Below are 17,400 nucleotides of genomic sequence, written 5' to 3' on the forward strand. Positions count from 1 at the left end.
ATTGATTCATTCTGAGCACGTCAAACGGACGCAACCTCACTCTCTTATTGACGTGCATTTAAATGCTCTACCTGTAGTTCATCTTGAGCTGAAATTTCAGGTTCGTCTCAGGGAAAGTCGTGTTCAGATGCCATCGTTTGCCAGTTTTTGTCCACAAATTAAGAATTTACATCCTGACTTATGACAACTAGATGCACAACTAGTCAAGCAGAACAATGTGGTGATATTTCACATCAAAAAGGTCGACTTAAGGGTGTCAAAATATTCTGCATCACCTTAACTTAGCAGGAAGGGGGATACAAAACGAACCAGCAGCACAATGTGTTTCTCTAATTTCACATCATGTGTCCTCGTGGGTTGAAGCTCCAGAAGGAGCTGTATTTTGGATTTTTATAGCCTCTTGGCACTGAGATGCATCAGATATTGATTTATTGGCCAAATATATATTTTTAAATTGTTTGTTTCAGTATTTGAACAGACACGACTTCAAACAGCAGCTCAACACACAAACAAATAAATTTAAAGAGCAGTTGAACTGGAACTGCGCTAAGTTTGTTTTTTGAAGCTGAATTCTCAGCTGCAGCTTAAAAATCATCCAATTAAACTGCTGAAAGGAGGAACCGTGCTGCAGCTGCTGTAACGGTGGGAAAAGCTGTAATCAGATTAACGCTGCAGACAAAGAGTTCACTGTTTTAAACCAGAATTATTCCGTTCGCACGAATACGAGAGGTAGGACATCTAAAGCTTTCATTTACTAAAATCGTTTACAGTTAAAATGTGGCCGAATGAAACGTGGTTTTATCCGTGCAAACCAGAATCACACACTTCTGCAAATCTACACATGAAACAAGCAGAAAATCTCACTTTTAAGAGGCGAAGCTTTTTCAGTAGATTTGTAAATTTCAGTTTTATTTCACAACTTGTCAATATTCAGGGATCTTCACATCGTAGCATCGTGACTTTTAGATTAATACAACAGCCTGCCGCTGTTTTCACAGTGCAACGTTTTGTTCCCGCACAAAACAAAAGACTCGGGAAGTTTCCGTGTTTCGCCTCAGTGGAAATGTTCTGAACTTGTGCTGAAATAAAAAGTGGAAATTAGGAGTTTATAAACAAGTTTCTGTTAAGTGTTTCACTGTTACACAACGCTAAACGCTGACCTTTAAATGGATTTTTACATTTATTATAGACTCCACATTTTTAGCCACTTTTACATTTTCCTGACCAGCACTACGGGGCATTTAAATAACCATGTTTCAACCATTTAAATCACAAAATTTACAAAAAACAAATCAGCTGTTTGTCTTATAATGTCGAACACAACCAAGCCCATGCAGCGACAGTAATATTTGCATTTTTGTTTTGTTTATTTTCACTTGTATTAACTTCACAAGCAGCAGTTTTGCTGTTTTTTTTTCAGATAAAATGTTCAGGAAAAGTGAAATATTCAAAGAGAAGTCAAATAAAACTCATAGGATCACATGATTTCTGCACTATTAACAAGCAGGATTAAGCATTTATTCCAACTAATGATGCGAAGTAAACAGGATGTGCTGTTAGAGATATTTTCCTACAACTTATACCTTGAATCTTCCAGGCGCTGAGACAGAAATAATAAAAATCCTCACATTGACTTTGGATGTTTCTAGTTCCCCACAAACACCTGCTTAGACACTGGCCAACTTTCCTGAACACATTCTTCTTCTTCCACTTTCTCTGAAACGTTCCCCTTCGCTCAGCTCAACCACCCAGGTTCTCGCGGCTCCTTCGGGTTCTGAAGGTTCGGTCCGACCGCTGAAGGCACGACGAGAGAAAAAAAAAAAATCTACGACCGAAAAGGAGCCGAGAGGAAACCGAAACCTCCAGGTTTTAAGTCCATTGAACCTTCCATAACATGAACTTTCTAAAAAAAATATATATATAAACGAACTTCTCTGCATAAAACAGACGTTCAGCTGTTAACCTTCAGAGTGAGGTTTATTGTTTGCTGCTTTGAGTTTTATAGGAACGTAGGTACGACAGTGTATTAGGGCCACTGAAAATAAATTTAAAAAAAAAAAAAAATATATATATATATATATATAAAAAGAAGCTGATGGATGGAGAAAACCCCTGAAATTCAGACATAAATGTCATATCTCTACCTGAAAACAACCTGGATATTCTCCTTGAAAAACATCTAATTCTCCAGGATTAGTCTTAAATTTCTTAAGAGAAATTTTTGTTTACCGAGCTTAAAGTATCATTTTGTGTTTTCTGAGATTAAAGTCATTTATTTTGTAAAATTACCTCCTTGTTCTCAGAATACTTAGGTTTTCTTTCACACAGAATTATAACCTAACTTCAGTAAACATTTCATGTTTTTTATCCAATAAATTTAAAACTTTATTCTTGGACGTTTGGACTGTTTTCCTCACAAACTTGTGACTTCACAGAATCAGAGATTATAACAGTTTTATTCTTGTAAATTCCTGTTTTTAATGATGAAAGTTTAGACATCTCAGAAAACACAAAATGATACTTTAAGCTCAGTAAACAAAAAAATTCTCTTAAGAAATTTAAGACTAATCCTGGAAAATTGGATGTTTTTCTTGTAAATTTAGGATTTAACATTATAGGAAAATATAGTTTTACTCTTGTAAATTTCTATATTTAATTAAAAGGAACCTTTTTCACACAAACGTATGACTTTAAAGTCTGAATTTTTGAGTTTTTTTGCCTCATTCACCTTTTAAATTTATTTGTTTTTATTCACAGAGGCCCGAACGCGTCATCGTAAAAACGTGATTATTTCATTTCCACTGAGAAAGTTTAACATTTAATAAGAATCAAAATTAAGGCTAAAGCTGTTTTTTTTTTGTTTCATATGAATCCAGGGAACAAATTAAACCAATACAATAATCTATCATTACAATCACTAACAAGAAAACTTTACAGCGTCAGAAAAACAACCCGTTGATTGGCAAAAAAAAAGACGTTGAAGATTTCTCTGACAGGCACTCAAACACTTCCTGTTACCAAAATAAAAGTGACACGAAATCATTTCAGCGAGTCAGTTTCATTAAATAACGTTCAGTAGCTCAACTAAACAATAAGGATTTGAAGAAACAACAAAAAAAAATACTTTAAAGACAAATCAATGTTCTTTCTCACTAAGATGCACCGAACTGGAAGATTTACTAAAATAAAACAAAATAATAATAATAATAATACTGCTGTAACAGAAGGAGCCTTTCCTGAAATATTTCACAACAAAGTGTTTTTAAAGGATCCAGGCGATGAATCGGCACAACCCAGAATAAAATAAAAAGAAAATAAAAGAGGCACGGTTCACATTTCAGGACTAATGATGAAACTTTAGTTCTTTTAGAAGGATAAGACACAGTTTGATGGTCTCTAAAACAACGAACAAGTTTAAAGAAAGCCTATAAACAAATAATATCTTACCTGTTTGTAGATGGCTTTTTAAATGACTCCCGTTTGGAGTTTATTTCTGATCAGACTGATGAGCTGATGGCTGGTCTGAGCTGTGACAGGACCAGAGGGAGTTTTTTTCCGTCTCAGCTCCGTTTGAAAGCTACTTTGTGAACTTTGACCTAGCGGCCATTTTAACGTCAAACGGTTATTCTGACCCAAATGTTAATATTTCTACAGGAGGTGCTACAGCTAGCCCGCTGCTGCAGCTTGCTGTTAAACTTACAGCAACGTAAAGGTTTATAGAATAACGTTCGCATGAACCTCTACAACCTGCCTGTCAAACTCAAGGCCCATGGGCCAGATCCGGCCGTTGGTAACGTTTTATCTGGACCCAAAGAGAACATTTAAATCCTGCGGTTTGGGACGGATTGAGTCTCCTTCGCTTCTCATTTTTGCTTAAAACAAAACTGAGCCTATTTAGTGATGTCTACTTGTTACTTTGAAGCCAAAAAAAATCATGTTTTAATTGCTCAGTGACTTTTATTTTGACAGGAAAAACAAAGAACATCAAATGGGAATGAGGAAAGACGTCGTGTGTCCAACTTGAGCTAATGTGCATCAGCGAGTCTACTTTAATCTATAACGTCTTTTCCTGTATTTTCTTCTTGTTTTAAAGTTAAATGTTAGCAGCTGTACGCTCTGATTTTATTTTTTTAAGTTGTTTTAATAGATAGTTATATATTTGTTCACAAAGAAAAATAATTTAAAAGCTGATGATTGAAAGTAAGGCATAAGAAATGAATGCTAATGAAGTTTGATTTATTTTTCTTTGTTCATTAAAGCATATTTGCTCTAAATATTATATAATGTAAAACAGGGAAAAGGTAATTAGTGTTTCTATAAGAATAATTTGACATATTACATTTAAAACTAAGGTTAATTTATATATTTTTCCAACAAATATTGATAGAGACTGACCCTTGCTAGATGTTTTAAGGCTTCAGTCTCAGACTCGTCAATCTGATCCAAACTAAACCATTTCTCCAAACTGAGATCATTCCCGGAGCCATCTACAACAGGTAAGATATTAATTGTTCATAACCTTTCTGTTTCAAAAAGGTCCAAACCACCACTTTAAGGCCCACAGTTCCTCCGTGCCGCGGCGTCTTTCTTTGCTTCTAAACGCCTCAAAGTTGAACATAACCTCAAATCGTTTTCTGTTTTCCGCTCGTAAAACATAATTAACCCCCTGCTCAGTTTCCAGGACCGGACCTGAGGCTGGGAGAGCCGCAGGGAAGCAGGGGCGCTGCTGCGCTGCGGGCGACAGACTCACTCGATGATGGGAGCCGAGCGATCGTTGGTGACGGTTTTCCGGAGCCGGATGTGAGCAAACGGATTGGGCCTGCAGGGAGGAAGCAAGAAATGACGGCTCATTTAACCTCTTTTGGAGGGACGTGAGATTAAAATCTAATATTTAACTGCTTCAAGTATAAAAACATGTTCTGTTATTGCTGGTGTAGATTCTCAGTCATCCAGGCCATGGTAAATTCATGGTAAATTTGTTTTTTAACTTTTTTTGAATGTTCTGTTATTGCTGTGTTGGTGTTTGCAGAACTCCTGATAAACCACTGAGTGAATATTTATTCACTGGATGTGAATCTACATGTTTCTGCAAGCTCCAGTAAGTTCAATTTAGGACTTTTCAAACCTTTTTAAAGACCATTAAGACCTACATGAGTTACAAAAAAACTGAGTAACTGTAAAATAAAAGTATATTGTATTACCTTCAGTCTAAATAAAAAAAAACTCCAACTGTTTCAGGAGCAGAACAACTGTATTTTGCAGGTGTTTTTTGCAAGGAAGGCTGGATGTTTGTCCTTCTGATGGGACTGCTGTATGCTGGGAGTTGTAGTTTTATTGCAGCTTAATAATAAGAACGTCTGAAATGCTGAGACAGAACTACAGACACAGAACGACCGAACGCCGACGGCACGTTAAAAAATAACTTGACGGGAGAAGCAATAAATCAACAAATGCAGAAATTTACGTCCTGATGAAATGAGTTTTAATACCTAAACTAGTAAATCTGTACATATTTAAGACTTTAAAATGAGAATAATAGAGTTATTGACTTTTTAAGACCCTGCAGAAACCCTGACCTACAACTGATTAAATTCTCAAATCAACCCAATTCAAAATAGACGCCGAAACTCTGGTGTGGTAGTAGCTGAGAGTCATTCTTAACACATCTGCTGAGCACTAACGGCTCGTTGAGAACGTCTGTTAGCAAAATATCTCATGAACCGCTGAATGAGTTTTAATAAAACTCTCAGAAGGTGATCACTGGCTGTATGTCTACAACTGATTAACTCTGGGATTCAACCCAATTCAAGATGGCCGCCACAGCTAATTGATCTTAGCCGACACAAAAATGGCTGAAACTCGGGTCAGTTTGACAGCGTGGTAGTAGCTGAGCGTCATCCTGAGTGTTGAGACCACACGTCATTTACACAGTTTGAGAAAACGGCTTTAGCTCCACCCCTTTTTCGTAATTTTAGTTTAAGAGTTCGGCACGAAGGGCGGCGGGCGATATGCATCTTACCTGGTGGGGGAGGGCGGAGGGGAGGTTAAATCTGATGTGATCTGAAAAGCAGAGGAGAGGGGGGTCACTGTTATGACAGGAGCGCAAGGACATACGGGCGCCGGGGCGCCGCCTCTTCCCACAGGTTTCCCGTTTCTGACCTTGTGGCTGTCGGCCATGCTGTAGGGGCGCGGCCGGAAGGTGCTGACCCTCTGGGGAGGAAGGGAGCGCTCCTCCTCGGACTCGGGGGTCAGGGCCGGGAGCCCTGCGGACACCAGCTTGTCAAGCTGCCCCGTGCTGGTGCTGCTGGTCTTAGATAAGAAGAGGGAGCTGCAGAGGAGGACGGGGGACAATGGGACGCAAAGACAGAGAAAACACGGTGAAAGTCGAGCCGCGTCGAATTCTGTGAGAACAAACCAACAACCCTGTCTGCAAAGAAAAGCTCAAGGCAGGCCTGAACGGAGGTTTGACGGGAAACAATTTGTGTTTTGTGTGAAGCAAACTCTTAAAACTACAAATCGTTGCCGACAGACGTCGTTTCAGTCGGGTCTTCGCCGCCTCACCCCTCGAGTTGATCCATCTTGCCGTGCTGCGCTTGAGTGTAGGAGAAAGGGAACCAGCCTTTCCTGCGAGGAAAACATTGCACCGCGTGTGTGAGGGCAAACCAAACGGAGCTGGGAGAGCGCGTACGGCGGTGTGCGGAGGCAAACGACCGACAAACCGTACCGTCCGGTGCGCTCGTTTTGACCGTAGTGCCACCCGTCTCTGGGCTCAGAGATCAGCAGGCTGATGGGGTCGCCGGGCAGGAAGTGAAGCAAGCAAGCACCGCCCACCGCGTGGCCGCTGCCGCCGCCGCCGCCCTCCGAAGCACCAGGTGTGTGGGCGAACACGGCCTCCACTCGGGCGAAGCCAGATAAGGGCGGCATCCTGGGCAGACTGGAGCCTGCGATGAAGAGTAAAACTAAATTAAAATAATACTGAATGAAGGAACGCCGCTACAACTGACGCGAGATCTGGACATCTTGCAAAAGGTGTTGGTGCTTGGAGTGTGTGTTGAGGATGACTCTCAGCTACTACCGCCTCAAACATTAGCTTGATATCTGTGAATCTGACTTGGTTCTAACCATATAACCATTAGCCATGACACCCATCGTGCAGTTAAACCGTGGTAGATGTACGTTAAGTGATCTCTTTTGGAGAGTTTCATTCAAATCCCTTCAGTGTTTCATGAGATATTGAGATAAAGACAAAAGACAAACGGATAAACACACGCAGATGTGGGTAAAGACAGGATCACCCGCCTTTGCTTTTTTGGCGGCAGGCAATAAAAATGAGACTGTTGAGGATGAAGAACGGGCCTCACCCTGAAAGCCCCCCAGCCTCATTTCGCTGACGGGCCTCCTCGGCAGAGGGAGCGTTGCGGTGGCGGACATGTCCCCGGCCTTCAGCAGCCAGGGGTTATGAGACGGGGACAAAGTGCTGCTCCCTCCCGGTCCCACCTGTTGGTGCAGCAGCTGCACCGGAGTCATGGCCCTGGAGAGGGGAGCGCTGTGGGACAGCGGCGGGCTGTGGGGGATGGGCAGGGTCACGCCCTGCGAGGAGCCGCCGCCCGACGAGATCTGGCTGAGCGACATCACCGTGGACGGGATGAGGCTCGGCGAGAGGCTGGACGTGGCCAGGAGGAGGGCGCCCTGCTGGGCGGAGCCGCCGGACGCGGTGGGGGTGAATCCCGCGGGGCTGGCGCTCTCGCCGCCCCGGCCATCGGGGGCGCCGGCGTGCTGAGGAGACGCCCCTCTGGATGAACCTCCTGCGGCTGCAGCAGAGCGGAGGGGCTGAGGGGAGCCCTGAGGAGGACCGGAGTCGCTGTGGGAGGAGGAAGAGGAGGGGAGCGAGCGCTGCTGCTGGGAGCGACTCGAGTCTCCGTTCAGCAGCGGAGGGACTTCCTGGACTGAGAGCCTCTGCAATGACAGAATATCATCAAGACCAGACATGAAGAGACAAATATCCTCCGGGGGTCGTCGGGTTTCTGAGACGCTGAACTTCCTGAAACACGAAGCATCGCGTGACGCAGATCTGCCCCGTCCTCGAGTCAGAAAACACTTTACTTGAACCTGGAGTTCAAAGTATGACAAATTCACTGGAACGCTCTCTGGCTTGGAAAATCTGATATTTCTCACCCGCTTTGACCTCAAAATCCAACATTGCTGCCTTGCATACAGAAAGCGAAGATAACTGCAGTAATGATAAAGCTTCACCGTTTCTCTGAGTTCTCTGTTAGTAAACAAGTAACTATAGTGTTTGAATGCAGAGAAATATCTTGTTATCGGTTTGTTTTGCTAACAGTTAATCTGATAATTAAGCACAGTTGTCGATCCAAGTTGGAGAACCAGCTGGAAACTGGTTAAATTGGATGTGACATCTTCCCCGGATGTAAATTCTGATTTTGAGGAAAGCAGCAAAGTTAAAAAAGGGGATAAAGAGTGAGCAGACTAAACACCTATGATAAAACAACATACATACATATATATATATATATATATATATATACCTGTGACTTTAAGCTTTATCATTCTAAACCAGGGGTCTCCAATCGTGTTCCTGGAGGGCCACTTTTCCTTGTTTCTCTGCTCCAACACACCTGATTCAGAGGTTAAATCACCTCTTCATGTTCTGCAGAAGCCTGTTAATCACCCCTTGATTCAGATCAGGTGTGCTGGAGCAGAGGAACAAGTAAAACCTGCAGGATGGTGGCCCTCCATGACCAGGATTGGAGACCCCTGTATCAAAACCTTTGCATCTTTAAATAAAACGTGACAGAAAATGTAAAAAGTTTGCGCCCCTGACGGGGTTTGTTACCTGCTCCGGCTGAGAGGAGCCCAGCTTGGCGTGACGCAGGACCTCGGCGAGCCCAGCGGCCCCCGGGCTCTGCGGCGCAGTGTGACGCAGCAGGTTGAGGGCGCGCTCCGGCAGCTTGGTCGGCTGGGAGCACGACTGCTGCCAGGAGGACAGTTTCTGCGACAGAAGCTCCCTCACCTGGATCGCGTTCAGGAGCACAAGAAAACACGCTGAGGTTTTGTCACGTCCCACCGTCCAGTTTCTCTGCTGTGAATATATTTCCTGTGGTTTTAATTAATAGTTACCCAAGAAGTAAAACAGCGCATTCATCAAGGTGTCTTTGTGCAAATCTGTCTGTTAGCAGAATATTTCACGCACTGTTCGATGGATTCTAGTGCAACGCTCAAAAAGTAAATTAAAGTAAAGTAAATTAATTACTTTTGGAGTCGCCGCAATTCAAGATGACCACCACAGCTACTCTGTTTAGGAGACTTTGAGCCACACTTTGCTGTGGTAGTAGCTGAGAGTCACCCCCAGCGCGTACTCTACCACAGCTTTGCTTAAAACTTTGTCTTTAACCGAACAGAACCCTGTTCAAGATGGCCGCCACAGCTAATCGGTCCTATCCAAGGCATGAATGATTACAACTCAGTCAGTTTTACAGACACTGAGCTAAAATCTGTGCCGGATTTAACTGGACGGAAAAGGAACCAGGATTGAACGGATGCAGTCGGATCACCTTGGAGTGGTAGTTTATGAGCAGCTTGGTGACGCAGCACTGCCTGTCCACCAGGAAGCAGTATCGCCTCCTCTCCTCGGTGAGCGCAGACTTGTAACCCGAGGCCACCAGCACATCCAGCTCGCCCTGGCGGCGGCTCATCAACTCCACGAACTGAAACGATAAACGGACAGTACTCATATAGCGCCTTTCTAGCCACTCAAAGGGGCTTTCCAACAATCTGTGCCCTCATTTGCCCGTCCGTACAGCACTCTGCTACATCTCTACGATACTAATCTGATCCACAGTAAGAACTCCATTCTTACACATCGGAGGCAGGGAGGGGTTCAGTGTCCTGCCCAGGGCTGCAGCCTGGAATCAAACCTCCAACTCTCTGCCTCTCTGCTTTAACCACTGATCCACATCCGCCCCCAAACCCCAGCTCTTTATTATTTCAATCCCCTGCAACACATGCATCCACTGACCTGCAACACGATGGATCAGTGGTCAGCACTGTGGCCTCACAGCAAGAAGGACCTGGGTTCAAGTCCCGGGTTGGACCTGAGGTCTTTCTGTGTGGAGTCTGTTTGTTCTCCTCCTCAGTTATTTTATTTTAGTTGGCCTTTTATTAAAATGCATTTAACTCTCAGCTGACCTTTGGTATTCTTAGTTAGTGTCACCGGGTTGTATTTCTGTTTTGTATAATTACACAAAATGTATTTTTTTTTTTGTTATTTGTATTGTTTCCTGTTACCTGACTGTAAACACCTTTGAAAGCTAAGATCGGGAGCCCCTCCTCTTTATTCTTCTTCTATGGTATTGTTGTTAAATTGTTTGCGCCCATTAGGCCCGCCCCTTTTTTTGTCATGTTGTCCTGGGGTACTGATTTTTTTTTTTTTTAAATCTAAAATCATCCAGTTTATTTATAAATTGATGAAGTTAATGTTTGTTTTGTCTAGGATTTGGATTTTTTTGTTCATTGTTCTTGTCAGAATAAATCAAAAAACTACCAGTCTCAAAAATATATATATATATTTTGTGAAATTATACAAAACAGAAATACAACCCGGTTACATTAGCCTTCCGGTACCTTTTAGTTTAGTTCTGTCTGTCTTAGCATTTCTGTCCTCTTGTGTCTCATTTAGTGTGGATTATCTTAACTCAGTGGGACTTGCCTGGTTAAATAAAGGTTAATTAATAAATGTAAAACCCACTCAAGAACAACGTGACTGTAGTGGTAACATAAACAGAAGATCTGAATCATAAATACTGTCCTTTGGGCCTGTTAGTCCTCTCCAGGGCACATCATGCCACCCCCTCATTATATAAATCTTATGTTTTCAGTGGTGGGATTTTCAGAGTTTCAACTAAATCAGCTTTTCCTTTAATCTTATTGCTTCTGGGCCATTTCTCACACAAATACTTGCACGGCTCGGCTTCTCAATTCGCTGTAATGCTGAGAAATATTTTCGGACGGGACACCAAGCGGACGGGGGTCACCGTTTTGTTTTTTCCCCGCAGCCTACCTGCATCTCCCGGTCGCCGTACTTGTTCGGGTGCCGGCTGCCCTGGCTCTTCCGGCGGAGCTTCTTCAGCTGCGACTGGCAGCGCTCGATGGACTCCGACTTGGACCTCCGCTCGCTCTGGTACTTCTTCAGGGTCGACTGCGGCGGGGAAGGAAAAAGTTACTGACGTCCCTGAGGTTCGGGCGCACCTTTGAGGCAGATCTTCCAAAAAAATAAATCCACATCCGCCTGTTTCATGAAACCCAAATGATCCTAAAGCAGTTAGAGGCAACAAAATGTTTGCACCCTTCACCTTCTTCAGATCACTTTTCAGTAATCGTGTTTGAGCTCTTTTAATTTCACCTCAAACCTGCGTGTTCAGTGATATTTGGCTTTAAAATGCCTCCAACATTCAATAAACCCTCCTAATAAAAAAGAAATTAATGATAACCATTGTTACCAAATCTCACAGGTTCTACAACCTCTGAGCAGAAAAGCAGCTTGTTTATTTTTTATTTTTACTGGTTCTACTGTTTTAGCAGAACTGTTTTCTCAGCAATTTTTTTCTTTGAATACACCCTTTTGTTTACTATGTGCCGTGCAGAAATGAACGTCAGCGCTCTGCCTTTTTTGCCCGAAATCAAACAAAAATCTTTCCTCTCCTGCTTTCTTTCTTTCTTTTTAACACCAAAGAGTGTAAAGAAGTCGGAGCAAACTTACCGTGAGGTATTTGATGTCCAGCTCCAGCTTCTGCTCCAACTGGGCCAGCATCTCAGAGTGAAACAGCTTCAGCTGGTTTTCAGTTCATTCATAAAAAAATAAAAAATAAAAACACGCCAACTTAGGGAAGTTTACGGCCACTCGTGTTAAAGTTGTAAACGTGGATTTTCCCACGGGGTTGAGCCGTGATTGGCTTTTTAACGATTTTTAATCTGACACAAGTGGAAGACTGTTCCAGGAATCATCAGAGTGTTTTTCTTTTGTTCATGTCAAAGGAATGAGCCTGTTGGTGCTTTCTTACCACGTCTTCCAGCTGAACCTGAATCTGTCTGTGCACCTCGGCCATCTGAAACAGCGTGTCTCCTGGGGAGGGACAGAGGAGGATTTAGTCTTTCAGAGGCCCGAGAGAAACTACAGGAAAGAGACCCCCCCTTTTTAACTCTCTTTAACTCGTTTTAAGTCTCATTTATCGACATCCTGCTTGTAGCTTTCCTTGTCGTGTCTTCTCAGAGTCTCTTTCTGGCTCTTCGCGACAATAAAAATAAGATGTCGGTTCATTTATTCACACTGCAGTTTCTGCTGATATAGTTAGGGGACGGCTACTAAAGATCCTGGGACTTGCGTGGTTTTAACTCTTTCTTGGTCATGGTTGAGGGGGGCCTCGAGGGCTGCTGTCCTGGGAGTTTTAGGTTTTCCTGCTCCAACACACCTGATTCAAACGGATCAATCACCTCCTCACCAAATCAACAAGTCGTCCATTTAAAGCAGGTGTTTTTAAAGCAAGAACACGTCTAAAACGAGCAGGAGAGCGACTCCCGAGGAATGGAATCCATACTTAAAACATGTAACATTTATTTAACCTCACAAATGGAAATAATAAAATCCATGTTGTGAGTTTCTCAGGTATTTATGAGGCATCTTTGGACCTCGTTGCCCAACAGTTAAACCCGCTTTTGTGAGAACAATAAAACACAAATGAGGTTGATAACACGTTAAACACGTGCTCCGTTGAAAGGCCGCACCTGCAGCCGTGGATAAAAAAGAATTAGAAGTTGTTCCTTTAAAACGGTTTGGGAGCAACAAAGTGGCGGCGGGTCGGCTGCGGGCCCCTCCCTTGGGTCACACGGCCCTTGTAGTATGCGGTGGCTGGCATGTCGCCCCTCCGACACTCCTGCCTGCCTCCCCCCGCCGCTTCCAGCATCACAATGAGATCATGTGGTGTTGTTAATCTCCCAACAATGGCCCTACTCTCTCCCGTTCCCCCTCTGTTCTCTGCCTCGCCGTCCCCCCCCCCGCTCTTGGTCGGCCGCCATGTTCCCGTTAAAAGCGCTCTGTGGGGTTTGGGTTTTTCTTCGTTTTCTGCTCTCGTCCACTCACCCAGCTCTTTGGAGCCTTGGCTGTCGCTCGCCAGCTCTCCCAGCTTCACCAGAGCGTCGAAGTAGCCTTTAGCTGCCACGGTCACTCCTGCAGACGACAGGAAACTCGTGTGAAAATTCAAAATAATCAAAAAAAAATTATAGATGTTTTAGTCAAATCTAATGTTCCGATCTGGTACTACTCAAACTGAGCATTTGAGGTGACTCTCAGCTACCACCACAACAGATTTGAGGTCACTGTCTGTTAAACTGACTGACTTGTAGTCATTTTTGTTGTTGCAGAAGGCTGGTTAACTGTGGCAGCCATTTTGAATTCCGTAAAGTTAATCAGTTGTAAATGTGCACCCTGTGATTAATTTCTGTGAGTTTCATTAAAATCCCTGGAAAGGTTTGCAAGATATTTTGCTAACAGACAAATAGGGTTGCGTGCAATAGTTAATACAATAGTTTTCTGCAAAGATCTTGTTCATGGTGCAGGCACTCCAGATATGTGTTGGGAATGACTCTCAGCTACTACCACACCAAATCATAGCTCAGCATATATAAATCTGGCTGACTTGTAGCCATTTTGATGTTTCTTAAGGTCAGTTAGCTGTGGCATCCGCCTTAAACTGAGTCGGCTCCAAAAGTTAATCAGTTGTAGACCAACATCTAAAGATTATTTTCTGTGAGTTTCATCAAAATCTATCCAGTGGTTCATGAGATATTTTGATAACAGACAGGCAGGGTTGACTCCAACAGCTAATGCTGAAGTTTTCAGCCCAGACCTCATGTGATCCGTTAGCGCTTGGAGTATGTGTTGGGGATCAGTCTCAGCTACCACCACGCCAAATTTTAGCTCAACGTCTGCAAAACTGATCGATTTACAGCCGTGTTTGTGTTTCATGGTGTTGGTTAGCTGCGACAGCCATTTTGAAATGGGTCGACCCCAGAAGTGAATCCAACGTAGATGTGTGTCCGTAGATCACTCTCTGGGGGATTCATTGAAATCCATCCATTGGTTCAGGGGATATTTTGCTAACAGACGCACACACACACACACAGGGGGGTAGAGGTCCAGTCCAGCCGGCTGACCTGTCAGAGCTCTCTCATAGTGTTTCCCCATGGTCACAAAGTTCTTCAGGCTGGGGTTGAACTGGTCCAGGATGCCCTGTTAAAATCAAACAAAAACAAACAAACAAAAAATCTTAAAAATAGCTTTTAATACCCCGCGCTCCGGTCATCGGCTGAAACTCAAGCTGTCACCTTGTAGACGTTCTCCGTCATCTTGTTGACCTCTTCGGTGCGAGACATCTTTCTTCCTCTCCTCGCGCAGATCCGCAGCCACTGGATTTCTGCTCGTGTCGTCCTTCCTCCTCCTCCTCCTCCTCCTCCTGCTGCTGGCTAAGGTTCACAGAAGGCGCCGGGCGTCTGACAAAAAACACCGAACCAGTCGGACTTTAGGGAACAGGTACTCCTCGTCGTCCTCGCAGAGGTCAGGGTTACTCCGAAGACTCCTCAGGAACAGGTCTTCCTCTTCATCGTCTCTGTTCATGAGCGCTCAGGGCTACCGTATTTTCCCCACTACAGGGCGCACTGGATTATAAGATGCACTGTCAATGAATGGTCCATTTTTTAACTTGTCATATAGAAAACAAACCGGACTGTAAGGCGCACCGTCGTGCACCTCCCAATTTTTGTAACTTCGCGCCGCGCTCCATTCAAAATGGCTGATTTTGGTGCTCTAGCGGAGCTGGTTCGCCTGTATCAGCATTTCTATGATCCCTCTGTGAGAGATCACAAAGATAATCAAACGGCTCAAAACTCACGGGAGGATGCTGCACCGACGTAAGCGTCAAGTAGAAATGCCTCCACCGCTCACTCAGGAGCCCTGTGACTCTAACTGAGCCTTGATGCTGCGAGCGGTGCAGCTTTGTAGTTTAACCAAAGTCGTACTAAAACATCACGACTTCTTCCATATATAAGGCGCTCCGGATTATAAGGCGCACTGTCGTTTTTTGAGAAAATTGAAGGCTTTTAAGAGCGCCTTATAGTCCGGAAAATACAGTAGTAAAAAGACAGAACCCTTTAATACTTGAGGACAGAGGAAGTGTCCTGATTTAGAGGTCCACGTTGCAGGAGCCAAACACAATCAATGTAGCTCCTAAAACTCTACGTTTAGCAGATTTGAACCAGTTTTTTTAGGGTCGATATTCTTCTAACGCAGTACACCAAGTAACGCCAGTGCTCACTGACAAGCTGAACGCCTAATTTCCATTTAAGCGTGCGTAAAGAGAGCCCGGTGTTTGTGTGAAGACTAATCTTGTGTTTCAGTGGTGCACAAATGAATTAATCCCAAATAAACAAATTAAAAAATAACACTTATTCTGTTGGAATCATTTGCTGATAGAGTGACCCCCCCGCCCCCAGTTCAAAAATCCAATCTGCTCCCCTGCTCCAAGCCAAATGTTTCTCCAGGACCCGTGCGCCGCCTCAGATAAAGCCTGAGTCACAGGTGTCAGAGCTCTGAACAAACACCAGAAAGTTTGGACGACGAAGACAAGAACCGCTCCGGGTTCGACAACCAGAGACTCGCTCGCTCACTCAGAGGAGAAAGTGAGAATGAAAAGTGACGACGTCGGAGAAATAAAGTGCCGCTTGTTCCGGCCTCTGACAGGAAAAGTCTGCAGGTGGTCCGAACTGATACAGAAGGTGCATTCATGGTGCACGGCCACTTTAAATTTCTACCAAAACACACACACACACACACACAAATAACCTTTAAGCTGTCCAGCTTTTGCTGCTGACATTTGAGGTGAAAAACAAAACTCGACGTGCGGCTAAACGAAGCTGTTGCGCGTTTATTCGAGTCCAGTTTATTTATACGGCACTTTTTCAGCAACAAGGCGACACAAAGTGCTTTACAGCATGTGGACACAAAAACACAGAGTCCTAAAACACACAACACCAATACCTGAGACACTGATTGGGTCACATATGAGCTAAAAACCACAAGGCCAGCTAAGGGTTAAATATATTTTAATAAAAGGCCAACATGATGAGAGCTAATTCCTAATGAAGACATGGAAACATTCCCGCTCGGGGACGGAAAACCCAACCTGGAGAAGGGAATTCCCGCGAGATAGGTGAGAAAGGCTGAACGTCGGCGGTCCCGGAGGAAAAAGGTTTGACAGGTCAGAGGCAGGAAGCGACGGGCCTCTGACCTTCACCCTCCTGAGGTGTTTCTTCAGAGACGTTACCGATTATTTGCCGGAGCCAAACTGAGCCAAAATTCACTCTGTTTCTTTTTTCTTTTTGAAAAAGGTTTCGCTGTCCCCGCGCTCTCAGATCTGCGCGCCGTCCCATCGGACCGGCGCCCCGGCGTCGAGCCGAAAGCCCGGAGTGAGTTCATGGAAGAGGGGTCAGATTCTCCAGGGAGGGGTTGTTTATGTCCTAACAGCTACCTGTTGGTCTCCAAGCTCTCAGCTCAGTTTGTGTTAAATTTAAAAAAAAAAAAGATCAGCTACATAAAAGAAGAAGAAGAAGAAGTTACGTACCTTTTCCGGGCTCATTGTGGGAACTAATAAAGGCTTGCTGCATGACTCTCAGTGTTTAATGAAGAGTGAAACACCCCCTCTTTTCTTCCTCTTGGACTCCTTTCCCTCTTCGTTAGTTAGTGGGGGGTTGCTTCATCCAGCAGAGCACTAAATCTCACCTCCCCTCCACCTCCTTTTTCACATGGCCTCTCTCTCTCTCTCTCTCTCTCTCTCTCTCCCCCTCCTCCTCCTCCTCCTCTTCCCCTGCCTCCTTTTCACTCCCAGGAATCAGGGTCAGATATTCGGTGCCGTTCGGTACCTTTCTTCAACCGGGGGTGGGGAGGGGAGAGCAAAAAACAAAAGAGAGAGAAACAGAGAGCCCACCGGGGTCGGAGAGCCCACCGGCGGCACCACCTTCGAAGTGGTCCGAGCAGCTCCCTGATGGTTGGAGAACCTCCGTCGGGCTCCCGTTCTCCGAGTCCCTCTCTGTGGCTCGGGCAGAATAACAATGAGCCAACGGGACTTCGTCTGAATAGTGGCAGAGGGGGTGGGAGTGTGTGTGTGTGGGGGGAGACTTGGACTTTTTAAAGCCAAAGACAGAGCGGTGCAGGCAAGGCCCATCGCTGGCCTGCATCCAGCCGGGCCCATCACACATTCCTGCTCCCCATTCTCAGAGGAGGAGGAGGAGGAGGAGGAGGAGGCCCTGCATGGACACAGCCTGGCCTTTCATTTA

General features: G+C 44.5%; 1 protein-coding gene across 1 annotated transcript; it reads right to left on the bottom strand.

Annotated features, from left to right (window-relative positions):
* Positions 1–888: 888 nt before the first annotated feature.
* zgc:158689 (uncharacterized protein LOC791177 homolog) lies at positions 889–17,150 on the bottom strand. Its single transcript, XM_017415494.3, has 15 exons — positions 16,689–17,150; positions 14,398–14,562; positions 14,227–14,302; positions 13,154–13,240; positions 12,078–12,139; positions 11,777–11,848; positions 11,078–11,215; positions 9,573–9,725; positions 8,855–9,031; positions 7,362–7,956; positions 6,725–6,941; positions 6,562–6,624; positions 6,160–6,328; positions 6,020–6,060; positions 889–4,819 (listed from the first exon to the last, which is right to left on the bottom strand). Exons 2-15 carry the CDS (start codon positions 14,443–14,445, stop codon positions 4,747–4,749), a joined length of 1,971 nt encoding a protein of 656 aa, XP_017270983.1. The 5' UTR covers positions 14,446–14,562; positions 16,689–17,150; the 3' UTR covers positions 889–4,746.
* Positions 17,151–17,400: the final 250 nt, after the last annotated feature.

This window comes from Kryptolebias marmoratus, linkage group LG16 (genome assembly GCF_001649575.2).
Source record: "Kryptolebias marmoratus isolate JLee-2015 linkage group LG16, ASM164957v2, whole genome shotgun sequence".
Lineage (NCBI taxonomy): Eukaryota > Metazoa > Chordata > Actinopteri > Cyprinodontiformes > Rivulidae > Kryptolebias > Kryptolebias marmoratus.

Excerpts from the sequence above, each read along its gene's own strand:
- zgc:158689 (XM_017415494.3), bottom strand. The coding sequence starts at position 14,445 with ATGTCTCGCACCGAAGAGGTCAACAAGATGACGGAGAACGTCTACAAG. Across the intron at positions 6,061-6,159 it reads GCATGGCCGACAGCCACAAG|ATCACATCAGATTTAACCTC; the intron begins GTCAGAAACGGG and ends TCTGCTTTTCAG. Across the intron at positions 4,820-6,019 it reads CCTCCGCCCTCCCCCACCAG|GCCCAATCCGTTTGCTCACA; the intron begins GTAAGATGCATA and ends TCCTCCCTGCAG.